This window comes from Hippocampus bargibanti, linkage group LG13 (assembly GCF_051943395.1).
Source record: "Hippocampus bargibanti isolate YZ-2025 linkage group LG13, ASM5194339v1, whole genome shotgun sequence".
NCBI lineage: Eukaryota > Metazoa > Chordata > Actinopteri > Syngnathiformes > Syngnathidae > Hippocampus > Hippocampus bargibanti.
This window is the reverse complement of record NC_142746.1, coordinates 4,412,013-4,438,369: the sequence shown is the minus strand read 5'-3', so window position 1 is coordinate 4,438,369 and position 26,357 is coordinate 4,412,013. Positions and strand designations below refer to the sequence as shown.

Sequence of the window (26,357 nt, the reverse complement as noted above, 5' to 3'; positions counted from 1 at the left end):
ACTACCAGCAAAAGGCTTTAGTTCACTGACGAAGCAGCTTGGATAAGAAGCGAAACGTCCGACACCTTCAAAGAAATACAGAGGACGTCTGAAGAATCCTTTTCTTCTTGTTTACTACAATTAATTGTTTTTATAGTACTTTTTCCAAATCTAAACACATTGTAGAGGTCCAAAAGCCACAGGTCTCAGGACTGAAACCACAGGTTTGTTTAGTGTAGTAACTGAGACAGCACAACAAATTCCTTCTGGCATCAAATAGAGCCGTAAATTGAACATGGCTAAAATGAGCACCAGCCATCATGGCCCTGAAGATGAACAAAGGGAAGAAAGTAAGAGAAAAGAAAGATGTAGAAACACAAAATACAGGACCTGCTGTAAAGGCGGCAACTCTAGCGGCGCCATCTTGAAGTCAAAAGAACAACAACAAAAAAACTAAATGACGAATAATGTGACAGAAGACAAAAGAAATTGACAGTCATTCAATCTTAAGCACTCTGTGCACCCTCTTTGTTGTATTTAGCATTTCTAGATGAAAGAGGAGAGGATCAAAGCCTCCTTTTCACCATTACAGGAGCAAAAAAAAGCACAATCCCCCCTGAGCTGTCCAGCGATGACAGTCAAATGGCGTATTGAGAAGTGGTGTGACTGTTGGGTTTTCAATTTGTGACAAATTCTAGTCGTGGGAGATAAGCATAACTTCTTTTCGCTACATCCTTTTTTTGAAGGATGCTTGTGAAGGTGTGCCAAATGTATAGTAAAGAACGTACACTGTAAATTGTTGTAGCATGCGTCATCAAGACCATTAAAGTTATTGGATAATGTCAGTCAAGTGCTGGCACTTAGAAAGGCTGCTGATTCCTGCCCTGACTTCATTTGCTCAGCTCAGGAATCGCAACGGTATATAAATGTAAATTCAATAGAGCACCGGTCCTTGTTGTTGTTGTTACTTTTAAAGACACTGAATTTCAAAATGCTATTGTATATATTTTCTCATTGAATAGATGGCATTCCGTCTTCTCATGTTATTGGTCTTTTGTGGCATCAGTGGATTGTTCACCAGAACTGTAAGTCAAATGATGCATAATTGAGTCCACTTTATGTTTTGGCTGGAGATGTCTCTTTTTATTTTCATCTGACTCTCAGTCTTTGGTGTTTAATGTCTTTGGATAACAAGAACAAATCAGATACTGAGGCAAAAAGATTTTTCTACTAATAGAATAAAAATCTAGATCCAGGTAAGTACAGACTTAAATTTATATTTTCGGTATTGTTTACTTGAAACTATATGTGTGTTTTTATTATTGAAATGATACAATACAGGAACTGAAGTAATGGTATTTACGCTAGTACAGTGTAAATGTTTAACTGAACACAAGGATCATTCAACAAATAAAATGAGTTTTTTTAATGTATGCAAGGACATATAATGCAGATAGAAGCTTACATATATCGATGAAAAGGTTTCTTCAGCCGTCATCTGTAGTTCTTTGAAGATGTCGGACGTTTCGCTTCTTATCCAAGAAACTTCGTCAGCAAACAAAAGTCTTACTGGTAGTTTAGGCCCTATATATATATCCCTACTGTGCAGACATGGCGGTGCCGGCCTCTGCTATGATAGGTCCCTGCTCTCAGGTTGGGGGGAGCAGAGGACGACTCCCTGCAGCTCCACTGATTGTTCTTATCGTTCTGACTAACGATCGCCTGATTGCCCAACTTCGACCGGTATCACCTCATCAGTATTACTAATCTATCTATGTTGCCTAAGCAAGCTATTGTATGAACGATCCAAATTGAACCTCACCCCACCAAACCGGTTTAATGAAGGATTTAGTTGTTTCATGAAAATCGCTTCTTTTACTCCACTTTCAAATCATCTATGTTCTTTCGCTAAGATTTTAACCTCATTGTCGTCAAATGAGTGGTTGCTAGCTTTTAGGTGCAAATGTACTGCCGATTGAGGCCCACTAGTATTATCCCTGCGATGGAGATAAAGTCTTTTTTTTTTTAGAATTTGTTGAGTCTCCCCAATGTACTGCTCTTTATAATTTTCATTCTTACAATGTATTGAATAAACTACATTACTTTGTTTTTCATTTGGCAGCCTATCTTTTGGCTGCACTAATTTTTGCCTTAAAGTGTTTATCGGTTTGAAATAAGTAGGGTACCCACAGTTTGTGAGTGCTCTCCTGATATGTTTTGACTCATTTTCTCTACCTTCAACGCTTGTTGGTATTAGTTTAGCCCTATGCTGGAGGGTTCTGATAACTCCTAGTTTGTGTTGTAAAGGGTGGTTAGAGTCAAAAATAAGTATTGGTCAGTGTGCATAGCCTTCCTAAAGACTTCTGTTTTTAGCGCTCTGTCCTCTTTTATAATTACTTTACAATCCAAGAAGGCTAGTTGGTTCTCTTTAATGTCCTCACGAGTAAATTTAATGTTGATGTCTACAGAATTGAGGTAATCTGTGAAGGCTTGAATTTCTTGTTTTTTTAATTATGACAAAACCATCTCTTTCATGTACAGATTCGCCACTATGGGTGAAACTGGTGAGCCCATAGCACAACCAGGAATTTGTTTGTAAAATTTCTCCCTAAATTGAAAATACGTAGTATTAAGGCAGATTCCAATAATTGGCAGATGTGGTCCGGTTTAAGTTTGGTTCTTTCATGCAGAGAAACATCCGCCAGCAGTCTCGTCCTCACCACTGAGACTGCTGCTGGGGTTGGGACAGATGTAAAGGTGGAAGTCATAGCGTAAGATGCCAATGTTTCCTCAGGTTCCAATATGAGGTATTTGATCTTCTCTACAAACCCTGTGGTGTTTTCTACGTGAAATTCGGTGTTACCAACCAACGGACCTAAGATAGTTTTTAAATATTTGGCTACATTGTATGTAGAGGAGTCAATGCTACAAACAATGGGTCTGAGGGGGAACCCTTATTCATGTATTTTTGGGAGGCCATTGAGTCATGGTGTGGCCTCCCACGGGTATAATCTAAAATACATCTGTTTGTTTATATGTTTCCCTTTTTTATTTTTATTTTATTTTTGGAGCCAGTCTATCATTTCTTTCTTGTATCTATTGGAAGGTTCCCTTTTTAGTAGCTCATAAGTGGAAGAATCACTGATTAACTTATTTATTTTGTCTTCATAATCCAATGTGTTGAGAAGCACTGTACACCTACCCTTGTCTGCTGGCAAAATAGTAATATTTTTACTTTTTGGAGAGTATTTAACGCCTTTCTTTCTTCTCATGTTATGTTGGACGGTGGTGGTTTGGCACTGCTAAGACGGGCCGATATTTTAATGTGCAAATCATCTGCCTCTGCATAGGAAAGTTAGTTATTTTTAATAGCCCATTCAGTAGCTGTGATGTAGTCTATTGTAGGTATTGTTTTAGGAGTTACTGAGAAATTTAAACCTTTGGTTAGTACCGTCTTTTCTGTTTCTGAATGATCTCTGTCTGACACATTTTTTATCCAATTCTTCCTTGAAATCTGCTCATACCTAATTTTTCCCGCGTTTACAAGTAGCTGTGATTGTTTCTGTAACAGTAATTTTTGAAATTTACCCTTTTGTCTCTCTTTGGTTTTGTGTGGTTCCTCATATGTGGTTAAGATTCCATTTCTGACTGTTTGTTTTCTATCTCTATGTTATGTCAAATTTAGTATTTTCCTATTATAATTTTGTTGCATTTTGTCGGCTAAGTATCCAGGTTCCAGGGATTAACAGGCTCTGTCTACATCTAAGATTGAATCTGAGGTGGTTTTTTAAGTCAGCTGATTTAAAAGTGGCCTTTTCTAAGTTACATACCAGCAGAAGGATGTCTCTCCCAAAGTTGGCATCAGTACGTCTGTGTAAGCTCTCAGTCGTACAGGAGTGGTCCATCGATGAAAAGGTTTCTTCAGCCGTCATCTAGACTTCTTTGAAGTTGTCGGACGTTTCGCTTCTTATCCAAGAATCTTCTTCAGCAAACTAGTCTTACTCATAGTTTAGGCCTTATATATATATCCCTACTGTCCAGACATGGCGGTGCCGGCCTCTGCTATGATAGGTCCCTGCTCTCAGGTTGGGGGAACAGAGGATTACTCCCTGCAGCTTACATATATTTTATTTTTCATTGACGAAGTCTGGAGTGACAGAGAAGTATGTCAGAGCGGTGCAGGACATGTATGATGACTGTAAGACAGCTCTGCTGTCGGTGTGACGGAGGAATTCAAGCTCGAGGGCGTCACAAGGGGTCAGCTCTGAGCCCCTTCTTATATGCTCTGCCAATGAACAGGCTGAGAGAGCAAAGTTAGACAGGAATTTACTTGGAGGATGATGTTTGCAGATGACATTGTGATCTGTAACAAGAGCAGGGAACAGGTAGAGGAGAAACTAGAGAGGTGGAGGTCTGCCCAGGAAAGAAAAGGAAGGAAGGTCAGTCGCAGCACGACGGAATATATGTGTGAATGAGAGGGAAACTCCCTTCCATGAGCCGTCACCTTACCGTGGTGGAGGGGTTTGTGTGTGCGATTATCTGAGGAGCTAAGTTGTCTGGGCGTTTATGCCCCTGGAAAGGTCACCCATGGCAAACTGGTGAGGGACCAGACATAGTACGACTCAACAGACACCTTATGATGAAAAACATGAATGGATTTGGTTTTCCCTTGCCCTGGAGCCAGGCCTTGAGATGGGGCTCATTGGCGAGCGCCTGGTGGCTGGGCCTACAACCATGTCGCCTGAAGAGGTAACATGGGTCCCCTTCTCAAGCGCTCACCACCCATTGTAGGAGCCATAAGGGTCGGGTACAATGTGAGCTGGGCGGCAGCCAAAGGCAGGACCCTGGTCCGATGCTCGGCTGCAGAAGCTAGTTCTTGAGACATGGAAGGTCACCTCTCAGGGAAGGAGCTCGAGCTGGTGTCTGAGGTATAAAAAAACTAGATATAGTACACACAGCCTAGGTTTTGGTACCACCCCTCTCGAGAAGGGTTATATTCTCTTCCACTCTGGAGTTGCCCATGGTGAGAGGTGTAGTGTGGGTGTGGGCATACTCCTTGCCCCCGGCTCGTCACCAGTATGTTGGGATTCACTACAGTAGACAAGAGGGTTGCTTTCCTCCGCCTTTGGGTGGGGGGACGGGTCCTGACTGTTGTTTGTGCATACCGGTCTGTTGCGCATGCAGCATTGGGTCTTTCTGACCACTATTTAATCCACTTAATTCCCACATACAAACAGAAACTCAAATGTGTAAAACCGGTAGTCAAGACAGTTAAAGCAAGGGCAGATGAAGCAAAGTTATCGCTACAAGAATGCTTAGACTGCACTGATTGGAGCGTCTTTGAAACTTCAATGGGCACATTGGATGAATACACAGACACTGTAACATCATACATCAGTTTCTGTGAGGACATGTGTGTACCAACAAAGTCCTTCCGCTCATTCAACAACAACAAGCCATGGTTCACTCCCAAACTCAGGCAGCTTAGGAAAGAGAAAGAATCCGCATTTAAAAGCGGCGATCGAGCAGTTTACAAACTCGCCCGAAACAGGCTGACAAAGGAAATGAACATCGCAAAGAAACGTTATGCGGAGAGGCTTAACAAACAGTTCTCCGCTAACGACTCTGCATCGGTGTGGAATGGCCTGAAAGCAATAAGTTTACCGTCTCCCCAAGCATTGTACAACAATGGTATGGCTGATGAGTTAAATACATACTTTTGCCGATTTGAAAAGGACACCCCCATTTCCCCGGTCTGCCCACCATTACCAGAAACTACCGTATCTCCGCCCTCTGCCATACAGATCCACGAACTGGACGTTAGACGGCTCTTCAAGCAGCAGAAGATCAAGAAAGCTGCAGGACCTGACAGAGTGTCCCCCTCCTGCCTGAGAGTCTGCGCTTCACACAAATCTTCAACAGATCCCTGGAGCAGTGTGAAGTCCCATCCTGCTTCAAACAGTCTACTATCGTCCCAGTACCAAAGAAACCAGCACCCTCGGGATTGAACGACTATAGACCTGTCGCTCTGACGTCTGTGGTCATGAAGTCCTTTGAACGCCTCGTGCTGAACCACCTAAAGAACATCACCGGACCTCTGCTAGATCCTCTTCAGTTTGCCTACCGGGCAAACAGGTCTGTGGAGGATGCAGTCAACATCGGACTGCACCACATCCTCGACCACCTTGACAACACAGGAACCTACGCAAGGATCCTGTTTGTGGACTACAGCTCTGCGTTCAATACCATAATACCAGAACTCCTCATCCCCAAACTTTTCCAGCTTGGTGTGTCCCCCACGATCTTCCAGTGGACCCTCAGCTTCCTGACAGGACGGACACAACAGGTCAGACTGGGAAATATATCATCCACAACACGAACCACGAGCACTGGAGCCCCGCAGGGATGCGTCCTCTCTCCATTGCTCTTCTCTCTCTACACGAACGACTGCACCTCAACGCACCCAGCTGTCAAATTCATAAAGTTCGCAGACGACACCACGGTCATCGGTCTCATCAAAGACGGCGACGAGTCTGCGTACCGACAACAAGTGGAGCAGCTGGAGCTCTGGTGCAGCCGTCACAACCTGGAGCTGAACACGCTCAAGACAGTTGAGATGATCGTGGACTTCAGGAAACATCCATCACCACAGCTACCCCTCACACTATCCAACTGCCTGGTGTCAACCGTTGAAACCTTCAAGTTCCTGGGAATCACAGTCTCCCAGGACATGAGGTGGGAGGTCAACACCAACTCTATCCTGAAAAAGGCCCAACAGAGAATGTACTTCCTGAGGCTACTAAAGAAGCATGGCCTGCCACAGGAGGTGCTGCAACATTTCTACACGGCTGTCATCGAATCCATCCTGTATTCTTCCATCACCGTTTGGTTCGGGGCCGCCATAAAAATGGACAAAATCCGACTTCAACGGACAGTTAGGACGGCGGAAAAAATCATTGGCACCGCCCTACCCACTCTCGAGGACTTGCACACTGCAAGAATCCAAACTAGGGCGCGGAAAATCCTACTGGACCCTCCGCACCCTGCCCACCACCTTTTCCAGCTACTCCCCTCAGGCAGGCGCTACCGATCCATGCGCACCAAATCCAGCAGACATTTAAACAGCTTCTTCCTCCAAGCCATTAACTCTTTGAACTTTTTCAACAGTAGCCAAAATGGAACTGTATAGTGCCACTTAGCATTTTTTTTTTTTACGACGATACTAGTGCAGCGTGTTCTACCGGAAACAAATTCCTTGTGTGTTCTACATACTTGGCAATAAAGATGATTCTGATCTGATCTGATCTGATATGCACCAAACAGCAGTTCAGTGTAATGCAATTCTGCAGCCCTTTGCCAAGCTATTTATTGAGAGTATATACAAATTAAAGTGCAATGACAGTGAGACCTGGAGGGTCGTGATTGCCCCGCCCCCCCGATCAGAACCTGGGTGGTGTTTTGTTATTGGACTTCTGTGCTGGACACTGATTGTCTATAACGAACACCTTGTTCAATCATAAGGGTGTCAATAAGTGCATTTGGCACCAGGACACCCTTGGTCAGTGTTCGATGATTGACTTTTTAGTTGTATCATAGAATTTTTGGCCACGTGTTTCGGACACTTAGGTAAAGAGAGAGGCGGAGCTGTCAACTGATCACCACCTAGTTGTGAGTAGGCTCCGATGGTAAGGGAAGATACAAGTCCAGCCCCTGCAGACACAAACATGTTGTGAGGGTTTGTTGGGAACGTCTGACGGAATTCCTTGTTAGAAGGAGTTTCAACTCCCACCTCCGAAAGAACTTTTCACATGTCCCAGGTGAGGTGGGGGACATTAAGTCCGAATGGACCATGTCTCTCTTGTTGTGGTGGCCAAACGGAGTTTTGGCAGTAAGGTGGATGGTGCCTGTCATGGCCGCAACCACCGTACTCGCTGGTGGACACCAGCAGTAAGGGATGCCGCCACGCTGAAGAAGGGGTCATATCGGGCCTATATGGCCTGTAGGGCCACAGAGACAGCTGACCGGTATCGATTAGCCAAGCAGAATGCGCCTTCGGTGGTCGGCGAGGCAAACACGCGGGCATGGGAAGAGTTTGGTGAGTCCATGGAAGCCGATCTCCGGATGGCTTCGAGGAAATTCCCGTCTAACATCCGGTGTCTCAGGAGGGGAAAGCAGCGCACCACGAACACTGTGTACAGTGGGGATAAGGCCTTGCTGACCTCGACTCGGTGGGCAGAGTACTTCAAAGAACTCCTCAATTTCACCAACACGTCTTCCTTGGAGAAAGCAGAGTCTGGGGGATCTGGGATGGGCTCACCGATGTGGTTAAAAAGCTCCTTGTGGCAAGTACCCAGGGGTGGATGAGATCCGCCCAGAGTTCCTCAAGGCTCTGGTTGTTGTGGGGCTGTCTTGGTTAACACACCTCTGCAACATTGAGTGGTCATCGGGAATAGTGACTCTGGATTGGCAGACTCGGGTGGTGGTCCCTCTTTTTAAAAAAAGGGACCAGCGGGGGTGTTCCAACTAACCAGGGATCACACTTCTCTGGCTTCCTGGAATGGTCTATTTAGGGTTTCTAGAGGGAAGTCGAGCCTCAGATTGAGGAGGAGCAGTGTGGTTTTCGTCCCGGCCGTAGAGCAGTGGATCAGCTATACACCCTTAGCAGGGTCCTTGAGGGTGCATGGGAAATCACTCAACCAGTCTACCTGTGCTTTGTGGACTTGGAAAATGTGTTTTATGGTGTCCCTCGGGGAGTTCTGTGGGGGGTGCTTCGGGAGTATGGAGTACAGGAACCCCTGATACGGACTGTTCGGTCTCTCTACGAGCGATGTCAGAGTTTGGTTTGCGTTGTCACTCAGTCTGAATCGTTTCCAGTGAAGGTTGGGCTCCACCAAGGCTTCCCTTTCTCACGGATTCTGTTCATAACATTTCGGGACAGAATTTCTAGGCGCAGCCGAAGCGTTTAATGGTTCCTCAGAAAAGTATATCTGCTTTTTGCAAATTATGTGGTACTGTTAGGACCTTCAAACGGGGCACCCCAACTCTCTCTGGAGTGTTTCGCAGCCGAATATGAAGCTGTTGGGTTGGAAATCGGCACCTCCAAATCTGAGACAATGGTCTCAGTCGGAAAAGGGTGGAGATCTTGGCCCAAATGGAGGAGTGTCATGATGCCAAAAGAAATGTTAAATAATTTTGTGTTTTTCTGGATTTTGGATGGGAGAAAGGTGCGCATTTCTCCCCATCCAAAACAGTAGTGTTGGGCGACCACTAATTGACTCTGAGAAGGTGATTGCAACCACCTGGGAATGGCCAATTTACGCTGGGATCTGATTGGCCAGAAGCTCAGGTGAAGCACCTTTAAAACCAGACTGAGCCAGTCACTTCGAGGAGGAAGAAGAGGGAGTAAGGACAGCCAGGAGAGCAGTGTTACCTGTGGTCTGCCAAAAACAACATCTGTTGCGACTTCAAATAAAGAAAACTCGCAATACCCTTCCTGCATCTGGCTGAGTGAACTTTTATCATCTTTCCACTTGTTTGGTGTCTCACCGCACAACAAGGAGTTTAAGTATCTGGGAGTCTTGTTTACAAATGAGCGTACGAGGAAACAAGAGATCGCCTCAGTGTGGCGTCTGCTGTGATACAGACTTTGTACCAATCTATCGTTGTGAAGAAGGAGCTGAGCAAAAAGGCAAAGCTCTCAATTTACCGGTCGATCTATGCCCCAACCCTTATCTATGGTCATTAGCTATGGGTCGTTACCGAAAGAACAAGATCCCAGATATTAGCGGTCGAAATGAGCTTTCTCTGTAGGGGTTCCGGGCTCTCCCTTAGAGATAAGGTGAGAAGCTTGGTCATCTGGGAGGAGCTCAGAGTCAGTATGCCTCCTGGATCCCTCTCTTGTGAGGTGTTCCGGGCATGCCCCACTGGCAGAAGACCCCGGGGACGACACAGGACACGCTGGAGAGATTATCTCTCCCAGCTGGCATGGGAACGCCTCGGGATCCGCCAGCATGAGCTGGAAGAAGTGGTTGGGGAGAGGGAATTATCGGCTTCCCTACTGAAGCTGCTGCGCCCGTGACCCGACCCCGGATATGCCGCAGAATATGGATGGATGGATGAAAGGGACCTCAGTATAAGAGTGAGTTTACAGGGAGAAGATATACATAAGGTGGAGGATTTTAAGAACTCGGGATCAACTGTCCAGAGCAATTGAGAGTGTGGAAAAGAGGCGAAGAAGTGCGTCCATGCAAGCTGGAACAGCTGGAGAAAAATGTCAGGTGTGATGTGTGATAAAAACGTTTCGGCTGGGATGAAAGGAAAGGTGTATAAAACGGTGGTAAGACCAGTCATTATGTTTGGACTGGAGACAGTGGCACTGAATAAAAGAAAGGAATCAGAGCTGGAGGTACCAAGTTGGATAGCATCAGGAATGAGTCTATCAGAGGGACAACTCATGTGAGAGCTTTTGAAGAGAAAGTCAAAGAGGCCAGACTGAGATGGTTTGGACATGTCTAAAGGAGAGTGAATATATTGGAAGAAGGATGTCAAGCCTTGAACTGTCAGGCAGGAGAACAATGGATGTCGTGAAAGAGGACATGAAGGAAGCTGGTGTGAGAGAAGACGATGTGCAAAACAGCGTTAGATGGACAGCACTGATTCGCTGTGAGGACCCCTGAAGGTTAAAGCCTAAAGTAAAATAAGGCCCCGAGGCACCGAGGCCCACTAGATTATCCCTGCGATGTTGATAAAGTCTTTGTTTGAGAATTTGTTCTGTCTCCCTAATGTATTGCTCTTTACAATTTTCATTTTTACAATGTATTGAATAAACTACAATACTTTGTTTTTTATTTAGCATAATACTACTACAACACATACATAATACTAAGGGGCCTCAATCGGCAGTACATTTGCACCTAAAAGCTAGCAACCTCTCATTTGACGACAATAAGGTTAAAATCTTAGCGAAAGAAAACAGAAGGTTTGAAAGGGGAGTAAAAGAAGTTATTTTCATAAGACAGGAAAATCTTTCACTAAACCGCCATGGTGGGGTGAGGTTCAATTTGGATCGTTCGTACAACAGACTACTTAGGCAACATAGGCTTAGTTAAGCTGATGAGGTTATACCAGAGCAAATGGGGCAATCAGGCCAGTCGTAGACCTCATACTCAGGCAGGACAATAGAAGTAATCAGTCAGGACAATAGAAGTAATCAGTTGAGCCGCAGGGTGTAGTCCTCTGCCCCCCCCCCACCTGATAGCAGGGACCAATAATAGCAGAGTCCGGCACGCCACGTCTGGACAGTAGGGATATATATAGGGTCGAAACTACCAGCAAAAGACTAGTTCGCTGACGAAGCATCTTGGATAAGAAGCAAAACGTCCGACACCGTCAAAGAAGTACAGATGACGGTTGAAAATAACCCTTTTCATCAATGGATTAAAGTTGTAATTTTTAGCATCTTGTATTCTAAAAATTAACAGCACACAGTTCAACCTGTGTGACTCGTCGCATCTAAAATGATTGATTTACGACCTCGTAAAATGCGATCAATGTGTCTGCAGAGGTATGGGTGGGGTTGTGAAAAGCATATATTTTTCTGTGTGGGTGCGTCTTCATATATAGTAATGCTACATACTACATTTCTTCTTCTTCTACTCAATAAAATTAAACATAAAAATTACATTGTCCGCCCGATAGTTGAGTGGTTACTACACCGACTTCACAGTGCAGAAGTCGTGAGTTCTAATCCCACTCCGGCCTCCATGTGTGTGGAGTTTGCATGTTCTCCCCGGGCCCTTGTGGGTTTCCTCCCACATTCCAAAAAACATGCATGGCAGGATTCTTTGGACACGAATTATGTTCAAATTTAACAGTGTTCCTTTCTTTCTTCCAGTGGGCCTTCACCCTATCCAGAGGTTGGTACACACTTCTTATTAATATCACCCTACCTGTGAATGGATGATATCAGTGTCTGAAACTCATGAAAAAAAGTAAGCGGACACGAGAGCAGAGCACTCTGAAAAGTTGCCTGCCTGCCATAAAGTTGCCTGCCCCAGTTTTCACAACTTGAAATACAATAAGACGTCTCATCGCAAAAAAAACCCCCCAAAAAAAACATCATTGTTGCGAAGTATAAAGGATTTTTTTTAATTAAGGAGATACCTACCACAAATGCTCCCTTGCTTAATTTATGGTAAATATCCCTTGCTGAAGATTTTGCTCGAGTTGTTGTTTGTCCTTGTGGTGCACAATGCAATGTTTGCGTTGCGTTGTCTGCTAAAAGCCACGTCGGCTCCTCTTTCTAAGCACCTCTCAAAACTCTCAAGTACACTTTACAGCAGGGGTCTCAAACTGAATTTACCCGGGGGCCGCTGGAGGCAGAGTCTGGGTGAGGCTGGGCCGCATCAGGATTTCCACAAGAAAATCACAGATAAAACATTCCAATGTTCTCAAAATCTTTATTTTTAACACACAAAAAATGAATTAAGTGAATAAATGAAAAAAATGAATAAAAAATAAATTAACCAGTAATAAATAAAGTAATTATAATGATCAAAAGGCAGACACAGACGACAGAAAAAAAACCCACAATTATTTTAATAACGTTTCAAATGTCTGTATTCACAGTTCTTTAACCTTTAACTTTCTTAACATAAAGAAAATATTGAACATGAACTGTCCTAACCATGGCTTCTCTTGCGTAATTGTTCAGCTCCACACACAAGTTTCATTCATATCAATCATGCGGGCCGCACTAACATTAATCTTTCATATCAAGGTGGGCCGCAAAATATTCTTTCGGGGGCCGCATTTGGCCCCCGGGCCGCGAGTTTGAGACCACTGCTTTACAGACACGGTATCGTCCGAAGCACGAAACAGGCTTCTGATTGGCTGCCGTGCCGAGTATGCAAATTGCCAAACGAACGTTCGGTCGTCAGTGACTGTAAAGTGTACTTGAGAGTTTTGAAAGGCGCTTCGAAAGAGGAGTCCACGTGACCTGTAGCGGTTTGCTTGGAACTTTTGCTTTATTGAATAAAACAAATGTTTGATTTCAAATTTTTTTTTTTTTCTTGAAGAAGTTGTCGGCCACCTGGGCCGAGACGTTTTGAACGTTGTACGCCGGATGTAAAAGTTGTAGGCCCCGGGCAAACACTGACAATACTACAGATTTGAATCCTGGTTCTACCCCTCCTCTCGCGGCTTATGCAAAGAAAATACATGGCTTCTTTATTGCGTCCGGTGGTCCAGTGGTTAGCACATCAACCTTAGAGTGCAGAGATCGTGGGTTCAATCATAGCTACGGCCTTCCTGTGTGGAGTTTGCATGTTCTCCCAGGGCCCGAATGGGTTTTCTCTGGGTCCTCCGGTTTCTTCCCACATTCCAAAAACATGCACCGATTGAACACTCTAAATCACAGGTGTCAAAGTCAAGGCCCGCGGGCCAAATCCGGCCCGCCACATCATTTTTTTCGGCCCGCGAAGGCAAATCAAACTTGTTAAATTCCATGATGATTGCTAAAATCTGAGCCAAAATTTCATATTTTTGGATGTCAACCACAGTAAAAGTCATTCTTGACTTCAGATTTGAAAACGAGTTATTGCTCTATATGTAATATTTGAAGGAATTTAAACATTCTAATGGGTTCCCCAAATTCAAAACGGCCCTCGAGAGGAAACCATAACTACAATGTGGCCCGCGGCAAAAAAATGACTTTGACACCCCTGCTCTAAATTATCCCTGATTATGTGTGTGAGCGTGAATTGTTGTTTGTCTCTGTGTGCCCTGCGATTGACTGGTAACCAATTCTAGGTGTCCCTCGCCTAGTGCTTGCAGACGGCTGGGATAGGCTCCAGCAGCCCCCGTGACCCGATTGAGGAATAAGCAGTATGGGTGGTTCGATGGATGGTTGAATGGGGTGGTCCAGGAGAGGTCAATCAGATGGATTTTTAAAAATAGATGAACATTTATCAGAATCAGAATCATCTTTATTGCCAAGTATGTAGAACACACAAGCAATTTGTTTCCAGTCGTACACGCTGCACTAGTATCATCATCAAAAAAATTGCAAAGAGCCACTATGCAGTTCCATTTGGGCTACTGTTCAAAGAGTCAATGGCTTGTGGGAAGAAGCTGTTTAAATGTCTGCTGGATTTGGTGCGCATGGATCGGTAGCGCCTGCCTGAGGGGAGTAGCTGGAAAAGGTGGTGGGCAGGGTGCGGAGGGTCCAGTATGATTTTCCGCGCCCTAGTTTGGATTATTGCAGTGTGCAAGTCCTCGAGAGTGGGTAGGGCGGTGCCAATGATTTTTTTCCGCCGTCCTAACTGTCCATTGAAGTGGGATTTTCAAGACACAAAGGCACCATTGTAAACTTCAGCCTCTACTCCCCAAAATAAATTAAAAAAATCCATCAATACTGCTGCTGCATCGTTTAATATCTCATGTGGATCATTTTGTGTTGTGTTTTGGATTTCTCTCATGTTAGTTATGTTTGAAAATTCCTAAATGGCAATTGTGAAATTAATTCACAGATTCTACCTATGTGAAGAAATTTGACAATGATTATTAAAAATAAATAAATAAATAAATAAATAAATAAATAAATAAATATGAAGAAATTTGACAATGATTATCACAACTAACTAACTAACTAACTAACTAACTAACTAACTAACTAACTAACTAACTAACTAACTAACTAATTAACTAACTAACTAACTAACTAACTAAATAAATAAATAAATAAAATCTTGAGACTCACTTCATGTTGATCAGGCAGGCTTTTTTTGGAAACAAACTATCATTTTGCATTAATTTGTAATTCAGAATGAGAATCATCTTTATTGGCCTAGTTACTAAGCCAATAAAGATGACTTGGTTGTTTTTATAAGTAGCTCGTATGCTGAAAAATTGTGAGCACCCCTGGCCTAGTATGTAGAACACACAAGGGATTTGTCTCTGGTAGTACAGGCTGTTCAAGTATCATCATAACAAGGACATGACAAAGACGTACAGTATGGAACGACATTCCGTAGTGTAAGTTTACCATTGTGTGGTGGTACAACCCAATTACAAGTGTGTCACAAAGTGCAAAGGATCAAACAGTGCAAAAACGATCAGTGGCAGAATACAATACAATAACAGTTGTACAGTTAGTGCAGGAAATCGGTGACACTAGCAATAAATAGGTGTAGCTTTAGGATCGGTTGGTAGTATATGTATCAATAACGAAAGATTGTCAGCATTAATGTTGAAAAAGCGCCTTGCCAATGAACCTCTCTAAAAAATAATACACAGGTCATGAAAGGACAATCGACACCATTTTCTTGTTTCCTAACTGACATCAGAAAAACGTTTTTTAGCATCTAAAATACGCAAAACACGCAGGCTGATATTTTTCGTCAAATGCAAAACACCAATAAAAATGACTTAAAGTGTCCCAAAACTGCCACAGAATGAGCTCGAAAACTGGAAAAGAGATGATAATTTATATATATATATATATACTGGGACTGGAAGATTAAGCATCTTAAAGGACTTTGAAGTTCTGTTTGTAATGTAATGTAGGGAAAGAGATGCTCATTTCAGAGCATTGTCATCAAACGGTAAGTATATTTTTTGCTTTTTTTAATGTTGCTGTGCCGATGACCATTTTGTGTTTGGGAGCCCTTTACTGAGCGAGTTGCTTGTTATGTAGCCACAAAAGGACATAAGCCTTCTTGTGCCGGTTCCAAGCCCGGTTAAATACAGAGGGTTGTGTCAGGAAGGGCAAAGCTTGGCCAAAACAACCATGCGGATCAAACTTCTGAAGATGGAGGACACTCATTCTCCGTTGTGACGCCTTGAAGGTAAAAGCTGAAAGGAAAAGAAGAAGTTACTGCAGGAAATGATTGGATTGTATTGGATTTGCCTTTATTAGTATCACAGTGGAGAAATTTACATTTAACAGCAGCAAAGTGATGAAAGGAATGAAAGTAGAAAAACAAAATACATGAGCTGCTGCAAAGGCAGTCACCCTCGCGGCGCCGTCTTGAAGTCAAAAGAACAAAAAAAACCTAAATAACAAAATAACATGACAACACATTGGGAGGAATCAGTGGGGCCACAGGGAGGGGTTCCCCTGCCCCCCCAACCTGAGAGTAGGGACCTATCATAGCTGTGTCCGGCGCCACCATGTCTGGACATTAGGGATATATAAATGGGGCCGATACGACCAGTCAGACTTTAGTTCGCTGACGAAGCCTCTTGGATAGGAGGCGAAACGTCCGAAACCTTCACTTTTGTACAGATGACGGCTGAAGAAACCTTCTCATCGATGGACCACTCCTGTACGACTGAGAGCTTACACAGACGTATGACAACATAAAGACAATATGACAAAACAAAGAAAGAGTCATTCATTCTTAAGCACTTTCTTTACCCTCTTTGTTACATGAAGCAGTTCTAGATGAAAGAGATAAATGATATATGATATGATATGAGATAAATGATAAATTTGTGAAATGTGATGAAGTTCCGTGACAACTGACACCAAAGATCCCATTTGAATGAACTGCTGAAATTCCGACAACTCAATGAAAATATTACTTCATGATGTGCTTTGTCCGATGTCTGAAATTTCTTGCTGTAAGGCAGCAACTCTAGACCAAGGTTATACTGTCATTAAAATATCTTTCTTGTAAAATATGTTGCAGATTACTTTTGCCCCCCTGGTTGGATTCGCCTGAATTCCCGCTGTTTGATGTTTCAAAATGAGAGATTAGCATTTATTGCTGCTGAGGTAAAATATTGATGACTCCCCACACAATGTTGTCTCTTGCATATGACATAAAACAAAATTATGCTTTTCCAATTGACATAATGTATTTTTTCAACATTTTTTTCCTCCAACTAGACTTTCTGCAACTTACTTGGAGGACATCTGGTTTCAATCCACAACGCGGTGGAGAATGAAGTAGTTAGACATTTGATTCTGGAAAACCGTGGATCTTTTACAACCGCTTGGATTGGCCTCCATGACAAGGTTGAGGTAAAATATTTCTTCCTGCAGCTGCAACTCAACAATAAATGGACCTCCATAATGTTTTTCATGCATTATTTCACTGGAGGTTTAGGCACTGAAATCATTCTGATTCTCAGTGTACCTGCATTTTCATTCATTTGCTCCAATTGTTCTTGAACATTGAACATCAAGTATACTGAACCTCTCAAAGTGTCCAGCTCTTATTGGGGGACATGGGCCTTTCCACCGCATTATGATGAATTTCGCGCCGCAAGGGTGTTGCTTTCCAAATCCAGGCTGAAATTTTGAATAATTTCTTCAAAGCTTTTACTTTCGGAATATTCAGGCCACTAATAAATGACAGATCACGAGTGCAAAGATGGAAGAAATTCACAACATATTTGAACAGAAAGGTTAACTGAATTCCAATGAATGACATTGTATTTCAGTGCACAGAGGGTATTCTGTTATCTTGCTGGGAATCTCCGGCAGCACCTCTGACTGTGCAATCGCTTACATTTTTACTGAACGCAAACCTGTAATGAGGCGGCCCTGCACCCTAGTGGTTAGCACACCGACTTCACAGTGCCGAGCTCGTAAATTCAATCCCAGCTCCGTCCTCCCTGTGTGGAGTTTGCATGCTGTCCCCGATTCTGCGTTTCTTTTCTCCAGGTCCTCCTGTTTCCTCCCAGATTCCCAAAATATGCATTGCAGGCTGATTGAACACTCCAAATTGTCTCGAGATGTGTGAGCCAAATGGTTTTTCGTTTTTGTGTGCCCTAAAATTGGCTAGCAACCTTTTCAGGGTGTCCACCCCCTCCCTATTGCACTAAGACGGCAGGCAGACTCCAGCACCCCCCGTGACCCTTGTGGAGATAAAGTGGTCCGGAGAAGGAATTCATGAATAAATAAACGGTAGTGCAGCAGTTTATTTTCAAAATCTTTCGATATAGCAAGTGACAATTTGAGCAAAAAAGGTAAATAACGATTAACAACGTCTGAAATAATGTCCGCCCAGACGCCCGGCGCGTGCAACTTTTACGTTGGGCGTACAACTTACAAAACGTCTCCGCCCGGGTGGCCGACAACTTTTGCAAGGAAAAAAAAAAAGAACAATTTTTTTATAATAATAATAATAATAATAATAATAATAATAATCAAGCAAAGCATTTGAAGATTTCGAAATCGGAATAAATTATGCGATTTCGAAATTTTTATTCGGTTTGGAAATTTCGGAGTTTCGGTTGGTTTAGCAATTTGCATACTCGGCACAGCAGCCAATCGGAGGCCTTCTTTGTGCTGCTAAACTTTCCTGAGCGTTATAAGGTCGTCTATTTGCCTCTCATTTTCCAAAGTAGACACACAGAGCCTCAGCCCCAGAAGAAAGAAGCTAACAAAAGAAGCTAACAAAATTTATGACGCTATAAAACGTAAACGTACATTAAAAGTGTTGGAAAATGATACACATATGCACGACCTTATAATGCTCGGGAAAGTCCGGAAATTCCAAAATTTCCAAACCAAAGGAAGATTTCAAAATCTGAATAATTTATTCCAGTCTCGAAATCTTTGTTCAAACGTTTGCTTTATTGAAAAAAGACCAAACGTTTGATTTAAAAAAAAAAGATCTCTCGCTTTTTTTTTTCTTTTTTTTTTCCAAAGAAGTTGTCGGCCACCCGGGCGGAGACGTTTTGTAAGTTGTACGCCCGACGTAAAAGTTGCAGACGTTATTTCAGACTTTTATTAAATGAAACAATGGTCTTTTTTATGACAAAGAAAAATATTCCCGAACTGACAGTGTCATGGCTTTCTTGTGACGTGACTAAAAAATAAGTGACTGGGTCAGGAAACCTTCAAAAGTAGGCTGCGAAAAAACTCCACAGCTTCACTGTCATTAAAGCAACTTGTCCCCGTTGATGGTGCCATTGCCGTGGATGAACAAGCATGCCTTACTTTGGTTGGATCACAAAAATATGACTTTTTTCTTACAGGATGGAAAGTTTGTTTGGACAGATGGATCACCTTTTGATTTTGAGGACTGGGCTGAGAATCGTCCAAGAGTGAATACAAATGATGACTGTGCAGTGATAAACTTTCGAGGTATGAATACAGTTTCACTATCCTGACCTACCCGGCATTTCAAAGGTTGTGGAGTAAGTTAAAAAAACATTTGTTGAGTCATACTTATGGCTATATTAATACTTGTTCGATTTTGTTGTTGATGTTGTTTTTGTTTCTTTGATTACGCAACCCACCTTAGCTCATTGTTAGACCCATGGCATCGTACTTCTAAATTAAAATGATTTCATTCAACAATATCCAGGGAGTGATGTTATTTCAAGAAAGCAGAGTTCCCACTGCAGCATTCTACTGGACTGTGTAGCTGCCCGTTGCTATTGCTATACCGTTATTCAACGAAATGTCTTGGGACTGCGGAGGAATGCAGTAGTGACACTCAAGTTGCCAGATTGAGTTGCCAAATGAAAAGGGTGCTAAAATTCTGTCCAGATCACACAGAATAAATTATTTAAAGGACAACCAACGTCACTTTTTTGTTTCTTAACTGATATCAGAAAAACGTTTTATAGCATCTAAAATACCCAAAACACGCAGTACGATATTTTTATTCAAATGCAAAACACCAATAAAAATGACAGTGTCCAAAATCTGCAAAAAATTGAGCTGTGAATTGGGCATTTTCAGAAAGTCCCGCCCCCAGTTCGTGACGTCACGCCAAGACGTCTTGCATTGCTGCAGAATCAAAACAATTCCACTTCCACTTCCACTTTCAATTTGAAGTAGTTTTTAGACACTTTAAGTCTTTTTATTGGTGTTTGACTAAAAATATCATACTGCGTGTTTTGGGTATTTTAGATGCTATAAAGCATTTTTCTGATGTCAGTTAGGAAACAAAAAGTAGTTGTCCTTTAAAGGACAACCGAGGCCTCCACACAAGTTGTGTCCATAATTTGTAAAATCACTTCAAATGACTTCTACTGAGCGTATTTTAATAAGATTCCACTGCATATAGCTATATTTTACGTTTTAAGACTCGCGCTGAATATTCAGGAATTTTTGTTTTTGAGTTGGTGACGATGCCTGACGTGACGTCACGTCACGTCTGGAACGCCCCTGACCCAGAAAGCGACGCACCATGCATTTAGGTTACTTTGTTTGGTCTGAAAACTTCGTGTTGATGGTGAAATTAGAAGGAAAAAACATGAATAACGCGATGGTGAATGATTGTCTGGTTGTCTCTGGTTCATGAATCGGTTGGTGAATTGTTACATCAGTATATCAAACTTAACCCTGTATGTTATCTCTTTTTTTAGGTGAATTCTGGAATGATAATCGCTGCAATATTCAAAGACAATCCGTTTGTGCCCTAAAGCTGAAACATTACTGATCGAAACAGACTTCTAATTGCATTATATTGGATTTTCACTGTTTTGACGTATCTTTGTGAAAAGCCATCAACTGTTCAGAAATGTTCAATTGTTCTTCAATGTCATCTTGGACTCTACAATGAATAAAGGTGTACCGTTCAGCATTCGTGTGTGCGTTCTTGGTTATTCATTAAAGAACTAAAGTAGCATTCTCAACTTTAAAATGGGATCCTGAATACACATGCATTCTTGTTTCACACAAAACATACGGATGATATTTGGTTCCGTCTTAATACACTCCTTCTTCTTCTTTTCCTTTCGGCTTTTCCCTTGCGGGGTCCCCACCTAACCTGGTTTTGTGCATCCTCTTCTCGCACACCAGCTACGTTCATGTCCTCTTTGACAATATCCATAAACCTCCTCTTTGGTCTTCCTCTCGGTCTCCTCCCTGGCAGTTCAAGGCTCAGCATCCTTCTCCCGATATAGTCACTCTCTCTCCCCTGGACATGTCCAAACCATCTCAGTCCGGCCTCTCTGACTTTCTCTCCAAAGCATCTAATATGAGTTGTCCTCTAATGTACTCATTCTCGATCCTATTCAACCTGGTCACTCCCAAAGAAAACCTGAACATCCTCATCTTTGCTACCTCCAGCTCTGCTTCCTGTCTTTTCTTCAGTGGCACTGTCTCCAGTCCAAACATAATAGCTGGTCTCACCACTGTTTTATACACTTTTACTTTCATCCTAGCTGAAACCCTTCTATCAGACATCACACCTGACATTTTTCTCCAGCCGTTCCAGCCTGCCTGGACATGCTTCTTCACCTCTTTTCCACACTCTCCATTGCTCTGGACAGTTCACCCCAAGGACTTAAAATCCTCCACCTTCTTTATCTCTTCTCGCCTTCATACACTCTCGCTTTGAACCATACACAATGAGATACAATGAAATTTGGACAGTTTAATTTTTTTGTTGCCATTGATAGGACTTGATGTCACTGAAGGATGTGTAATTTAATTCTATTCAGACCTGTGGACCTGTGCGGCCCATTTATTGTTTTGTTTCCAGTTCATTTGAGAGAAACGTAAAATCCGGAGTGATGTGGTGCCACATTAATCTCACAATGACATTTTTTTATCCCATTAACATTGATTTAAATTCATGCTGATATTAACACGTTAAACTGACAACTCTCTCGCTCTCTCTCTCTCTCTCTCTCTCTCTCTCTCTCTCTCTCTCTCTCTCTCTCTCTCTCTCTCTCTCTCTCTCTCTCTCTCTCTCTCTCTCTCTCTCTCTCTCTCTCTCTCTCTCTCCCCATCTACTCATCTATCCCTCTCTCCCTCTCACCCTCCAAAAAAACAAAAGTGAAAAAAACAAAAGTGAAATGGTGAGAAAATGGATAGAAAACTGACATTTGGACATATTTCAACTTTATATTTCCAGTGTAGACTGGAAGGTTAAAATATCCCATTAATCAGACTCCACAAATAACCCACACAAGCCATCTGTACACTTGATGCAAAAAGCTATCAACCCAGCTAAACAGAACACGATTGATGAGGAACAAGGTAAAATAATCGCAGAGAAACCACCTACAAGGTAGCATTCCTCAAGATGGTGAAAGAAGAAGGCTACGTTCCCATCAACTGTTTAATGCTGATGAAAGTGGCCACTCCATTCCATCAAGCAATCAACGACTATCACAAAGGTAAATAAAACGACTTTATTATACAGTACAGTTTATTTCTTTAATTATAATACCATACCACATTTATTATACATAAAATAAGGTATATTTTGTGTAGTTTTAAGGCTTAGAAAATTAGAAAGTAGAAAATTATGTTTTATGTGGACCTGGGAACAGATTATTCTCATTTTAATGGTTTTCTATGGGAAATTATTTTTTGGGATACACACTTTTCGCCTTACAGACTCTTGTCTGGGAACCAATTAAGTTCGTAAGCCAAAGCGATTTTTTCGAACACCGAAACCATCTCTTTGCTCCTGTCACTTGCGAGTTGACGAGTTGACAGCGGGGGGAGCGGGGGCGGGGGGGGTGCCTCTCCCGGCCGCTCACCTGCTGTCAATTCTCTAATCACGGACACGGGGCATTTATACGGTTCATGATTGACTCACCTCGCCACCGTACCTGGACTCTTCCTTCGATGCGCGAGTGTATCCGGTCCGAGGTATTTTCCCTGCGTCCCGTAAATTTATGTCATCTTCCGGCATTGCGTAATTTTGCACCCTCGTGTGCCATTTGCTTTTTGGCGTAGTAAGCGGGTCGGATCACCCCCTGCCTTCTTACTCGGTGTGTTTTCTTTTATTTGTGAATAAACATCCTGCTTGGGTAGTACGTGTCTGCTTTGGGATCCCAAACATTCCACTACGTTCCGACGAGTCAGCTGCCGTCACTCTTGTTCGGAACGTGACAGCTACGGATGACTCGGCTACAGGATGTTCTTTTCTCTTCAAATATCTATCCAATGACACTTGCTCTCACTCCCACGGTCACATCACTAGATTTCACAGCCTCCTTATTCTTTAATATCGTACTGATCGTAGATTTCGCCATGCTGTATTCCCTCGCCAGATCAGACACTCGCACACCTCCTTCATATTTTGCGATTATTTCTTTCTTAAATGCAATAGTTGTACGCACTACTTTTCTTTTGTCACTTTAAGCAGCACTTACTTTCTTTGGAGGCATGATTAGGGGCTAAAACTCTTCGTACACCTATATTAAACGCTAGAGCAAAACGCAGCACGTCCGCTAGCGACAACAGTTGGTCACGGAGAGAGCGATACACCCGTACGCCGCTCAGCACCCCACCCTCGCGTACGCACTCACGCGTCGTATTGGCGTTCGAACACCGATTGATGTTCGAACGCCGAAGCAAGAATATCTCGATCTTCGTTCAAACACCGATTTGTTCGAACTGTGAGGCGTTCGAGAACTGAGGTACCACTGTATTTGCTTATCCAGCTTGCTAAAGATGCAGTGTGCTAACTCTGGTCAGTTTGCTCTTATCACTAGGCGAGTGATAAACTATTGTAAGTTATGGGTTTCATAGAATGGTCGAAGAAGGAGAGATGGACTTTGTTAGAATGCAGCCTTTTATTATCTCGTCCCGTCTTGTCTCGTATCGTCTCGTTACGCTGAACTCAGTCGAGCACACCCTCTCCCGGCTTCCCAAAAACACTTCCTGATTTCCTTCAACCAATCAAATGCTATCACATAAAAATGTAACAGGAATTACAAAATGAATATAATTTTGATAACCTTAAAGGACAACCGACATTGTTCCCTGACTGACATCAGATAAACATTTTATAGCATCTAAAATAACCAAAACACGCAGGGTGACATTTTTAATCAAATGAAAAAAAACAATAAAAATGACTTAAAGTGTCCCAAAACTACTTCAAAATGAGCTCATAAAGTTTCAGTTTCAGAAGGTCCTCGTGGTACTAGCCAATCATAGTTTGCGAAAATTGATGTCTCTCTGCGCCTGCTAGAAGGCATGGGATTAATTTCTGACCCTTGCAACAAATAATGGCTGGAATGTGATTGGTTAAATACTTAAATATGAAATTACACATCTGGAAGCAGCACAACAAAGGAAAAGCAATGAAAAGAAGCTGAAATACAATTTGGAATTATATAAGAATTCATGGACAAAATATAATTGACATCAATTGTTGATTCCCATATTTCCTGACCAGCAAAGAAGTCTTTGCAGGTCCTGACAGTCTTCCACTGTGTACATGTGAGCTATGATAGTTAAGTTATCTAGCTGCAAAAGTGCATCCCATGCGTTTGTGCAGTAACGGGTCCATCGCGATTAGTTGGTTGATTGAAAAGTTGACACTTGATAAAAAAAGGTAAGGCACTCCCTGCTCTACACGATTGAGTGCAGGGAGAAAAAAAAACATTTCACCATGAAGGCTCATTATAGACTGTATTTGTAGCCAACTTAAGTCATTATGATCCTCTCATTTACAATGGCTTTGCAGGGTTGAAGGATTAATCGCTCTGCCGTGGGGACTTTTTTAATTTAGCCACAAGTTCAGCAAAACTACTTTAGGGCTTTCTCATTTACCTTTGTGTTTTTTTTCCCCATGTACGTTGCTCGTTTCTCTGTGTAGTCACACATAAGAACAAAATACTTCACATTTGTGTTTCACTGTGAATGGTGTTTTATTTGGAAGTGGAATTTCAGCTTACTTGAGTCCGTCGCGCTGCTGGAGATCATTTGGATATGCCTTTATTCGTTTCACCACATAACCAAACATATTGGAGCCGGCGCCAGACAAGTTGAGGCCATAATTTGTAAAATCATTTTACATTTTACAAAGATTCCACCGCACACAGCTATATTTTATGTTTTAATACTTGTGCTGAATATTTAGGAAGTCTTGTTTTCGAGTTGATGACGAACTACATAAATAACGCGATGGTGAACCGTTGTGTGTCACAGACAATTGTTGTACCACGCATAAAGAACGTGTAAGTTAATACAGATTTCCAGCAGACAAATCAGCCCATTTCAAAAGGAGCTTGTCTGCCATTTTGTGCATTTTCTGTGCGCTACATTGGAGTCCAAATGGCTCGAATTGATACGGAAGGACTTCTGCCTGTTCATGCGCCGCCATCTTGGGAATAAATAAATAAATAATAACAAATAATATGACAACACAAAGATACAGAGAGTCATTCATTCTTCTGGACTTGCTGTACCCTCTTTGTGATGACATGAAGCAATTCCAGATGAAAGAGGAGAGGAACAAAGCATACATTTCAGCAGTGGATCAGGGACGTCATGGTGAAATTTGCACGTCTACTACAAGTTAATGTTGAAAGCAAACACAAAGCTGTAGCATCCATTGACGAAAAGACCTTGTCTCACATCTCCTGTCCCACAGAAATCTGCTTCAATTCCAAGCCGCAACAGTACTACATACGCATCGGCGCTCTGCGCTGACACTCCTTTCTTCTTATCGCGGGCTCCTCAAGCCATGCATCTATCCAACCGCAGACTGTCAAACAGCACCGACTTTTCCGCTGAACAAAGCGGGGCTGTGAAGATGCTGCCCATTACAGGCGCAAAAAAGCACAATGGCCCCAGAGCTGTCCAGCAATGACAGTCAAATGGCACCAACATTCAAAAACAGGACTGGCATATTCATGCTGCCAAAAGGCGCAACCGCTCAGCACAGTATCCTCCTTGATCACATCATTCCACGTAGCCAACAATGCCTTGATGCTCTCACTTGATGCTGCAGCCATCTCCTCCTCCTCGCCCTCAGATGACAACTCCGCAATGGCTTGCTTCTGCTTGTCCTCTTGAAGGCACATCAAATCCTCTGTGTTGAGGACCTCATTATGGTCAGCAACAAGCTCCTCGGTGTCATCTGCATCCACTTCGAGTCCCATGTGCTGTCCAATGGAAACAATGTCGTCCAAAACAACAGTTATGAGGATCAAATCCTTCAAAGTCCCTCTCAAGGATGCATGCGGGCCACACATTCTTCCATGCTGCTTTCAAGGATCGAAGGGTAACATCATGCCAAGCCTTTTCTATCAGCTGAAAGCATTGAGTAAATAAAGCTGTTGTGTAAAACTTTGTTGCAAAGTATGGTGCCAATGGTGGACTTAGCATATCCGCTGAGCTGCTAAATCAGACAAACGTACACCTCGTTCGTGTTTCTCCATGATCTCCTTCTTCTCCTCGCCTGTAATTTTGTTTTGTGTCTTCTTCGGCTGAACACGAGCCTTTGGTGGGGTCTTTTTCGGTCCCATAACAGAAAAACTATCTGTAAAAAATCCGTGAAGAGGATCAACGTGTGCATTCAGAGAAATGGGGTGTGGAAAGGTAGGCCGGCTAGGGTTCTGTTCGGTTGTGTGATTTGGTGTTCTTGCGCCAAAGATTACTCCGCCAGCCGTGGTGGGGCGGCGCTGCGTGTGCATCTCGAAAAGTAGTGCTTAATTCA

General features: G+C 42.8%; 1 protein-coding gene across 1 annotated transcript; it reads left to right on the top strand.

The window, feature by feature from the left end:
- Positions 1-850: 850 nt before the first annotated feature.
- LOC148889087 (galactose-specific lectin nattectin-like) lies at positions 851-20,521 on the top strand. Its single transcript, XM_089012070.1, has 7 exons — positions 851-897; positions 1,002-1,064; positions 11,873-11,894; positions 16,671-16,756; positions 16,871-17,005; positions 18,970-19,078; positions 20,311-20,521. The coding sequence occupies exons 2-7, from the start codon at positions 1,002-1,004 to the stop codon at positions 20,382-20,384; spliced, it is 489 nt and encodes a 162-aa protein (XP_088868196.1). The 5' UTR covers positions 851-897; the 3' UTR covers positions 20,385-20,521.
- Positions 20,522-26,357: the final 5,836 nt, after the last annotated feature.

Bases quoted from the DNA above. Each gene is read 5' to 3' on its own strand.
- LOC148889087 (XM_089012070.1), top strand. From the start codon at position 1,002: ATGGCATTCCGTCTTCTCATGTTATTGGTCTTTTGTGGCATCAGTGGA. The intron at 1,065-11,872 runs GTAAGTCAAATG...TCTTTCTTCCAG, and splicing joins GTGGATTGTTCACCAGAACT to TGGGCCTTCACCCTATCCAG. The intron at 19,079-20,310 runs GTATGAATACAG...CTCTTTTTTTAG, and splicing joins TGCAGTGATAAACTTTCGAG to GTGAATTCTGGAATGATAAT.